This window comes from Spizellomyces punctatus (assembly GCF_000182565.1).
Source record: "Spizellomyces punctatus DAOM BR117 chromosome Unknown supercont1.6, whole genome shotgun sequence".
Classification (NCBI taxonomy): Eukaryota; Fungi; Chytridiomycota; class Chytridiomycetes; order Spizellomycetales; family Spizellomycetaceae; genus Spizellomyces; species Spizellomyces punctatus.
In genome coordinates this window covers 1,159,046-1,160,675 of record NW_015971542.1, presented here as the reverse complement: position 1 = coordinate 1,160,675, position 1,630 = coordinate 1,159,046, and the positions used below count along the sequence as shown (strand labels likewise).

The 1,630-nt window shown below is 47.5% G+C and overlaps 2 protein-coding genes across 2 annotated transcripts; both read right to left on the bottom strand.

The window, feature by feature from the left end:
• Positions 1 to 30: 30 nt before the first annotated feature.
• SPPG_04181 (uncharacterized protein) lies at positions 31 to 662 on the bottom strand (the record flags this gene model as incomplete). The annotated part of the gene is made up of 3 exons (XM_016752426.1): positions 31 to 58; positions 129 to 202; positions 273 to 662. The coding sequence occupies 3 exons, from the start codon at positions 660 to 662 to the stop codon at positions 31 to 33; spliced, it is 492 nt and encodes a 163-aa protein (XP_016609129.1).
• Positions 663 to 876: 214 nt separating this feature from the next.
• SPPG_04180 (uncharacterized protein) lies at positions 877 to 1,630 on the bottom strand. The gene is made up of 2 exons (XM_016752425.1): positions 1,092 to 1,630; positions 877 to 1,005 (listed from the first exon to the last, which is right to left on the bottom strand). Exons 1-2 carry the CDS (start codon positions 1,590 to 1,592, stop codon positions 991 to 993), a joined length of 516 nt encoding a protein of 171 aa, XP_016609128.1. The 5' UTR covers positions 1,593 to 1,630; the 3' UTR covers positions 877 to 990.

Sequence of the window (1,630 nt, the reverse complement as noted above, 5' to 3'; positions counted from 1 at the left end):
CATGCCAGCCCCAGTTGGCAAGAGTCCCTCTCAAGCATCAGCGGCCCACTCGTTTTCCCTGTTGAGCAAAAGTCATTTTGCTAGGTTAGATCACAAACCTAACGGTTACAGAAACCCAAAATATATACCTCCTAATCTGATCTTCTTCTTCGGGTGTGAAATCATTCTCAATGTTAAACATTTCTCTGATTTGCTCTGGGGTCTGTTTACCGCGCGTCAATTTCTTGTTCACCTCAAACTCACATGAATCACCAAAAACAAAAGATCGTTACCTTTCCCTTGATCATGTTGGCAACCGTCTTACATCCCAAATCCAATAGTGGCTTGATATCTAGGTAATTCGCAGCCAAGATAATCTCAAAGAGCTCCTCATTCCCAACCTTGATAAACTGCGCGTCCCACTCGTCGATATCATCCGCTTTTCTTCGCGACGATTCGAACGCATCCTTATCTTCTTCGGCGGACGGGACGGGATCTTCCTTGTGATGTTCGCAGTATTCAATGACTTTTTTGAGGATCGATCCTGCTACGTTGGGGAGCGGGATCGGTTCTCCAGCTTCACCCACGTCTTCTAGCATGTTCTTGAGGAGCATAGAGCGCTCCGCAACGGCCTTCTCAATGGTGAATTGCTGGTTATCGGACGCTTGGAGTACGACTGGCATGGTTGATGGAGGTATATATGAATGGATTTGCCAAAAAGTGTTGGAGCTCCGTTTAGCTTGCAACTGGTGATTCCCCCCACGCCACATTGCTGTGTCACGGTTGGGCTTAGCGTCAAGCCACATGCCTTGTCATCACGTTTGCTAATGTGCAGATGTGTTGAAATGCTACTTTCAAGATACCCCAAATCGGCGCTGAAATGTAATATGGGTATGATGAGAAAGGACTTTTGAGAAAGCTCATATCTTATTTGCCGGAGCACAACAATATACAAGTAATGGCACACCAATATCCCTTCTCAAGAAAACTCCAAAGCATCCCAGATAGAGTTCAGTACTTGTAATCCTATCAGGGAAGACACGGGATGATTGTTAGCTTTCAAGCTCTACATTTTGTGCCTTGAAAAATTGTCAGTCTTGAGCGTGGCCTACCTTCACATACAAGCTCTCTGTAGCACCCGAGCTTTTATCACCTCCTTGGTACTTGCCCAAAGCTGCCAGAGAACATGCTTTTGCTCGTTCAATAAACACCTTCTGAGCGGCTTCCACATTCTCCTTTTTCCCCTTCCAGGTCTTTAGGACGGATGCTTGCAGCGCTCGTCCATACGAAAACGTTAACGCCCACGGCTTGACTTCCGGAACACGGTTGATTTCGTTGAGGTTGATAGTAGCTTCCTCCTCAGATTGACCACCTGACAGGAAGGTAATGCCCGGGACTGCGGGTGGAACAGTACGGCGTAATGTAGTCACGGTAGCCTTGGCAATATCCTGAGGAGTGTACTTTTTAGGCGAGTCAAACCCGGGCAGGACCATATTAGGCTTGAGCAGCGAGCCTTCCAGGAAGATAAGATGGTCGTGCAAAGCTTTGAACACGGCACTAAGGACTTCAGTGGTGGCCTGAGCCGACCGCTCCAGATCATGATCACCGTCCATCAGAATCTCGGGCTCTACAATTGGAACTAGACCGTTTG

What these genes read in the sequence shown, in the direction of transcription:
- SPPG_04180 (XM_016752425.1), bottom strand. Translation starts at nt 1,592, where the DNA reads ATGGACGGTGATCATGATCTGGAGCGGTCGGCTCAGGCCACCACTGAA.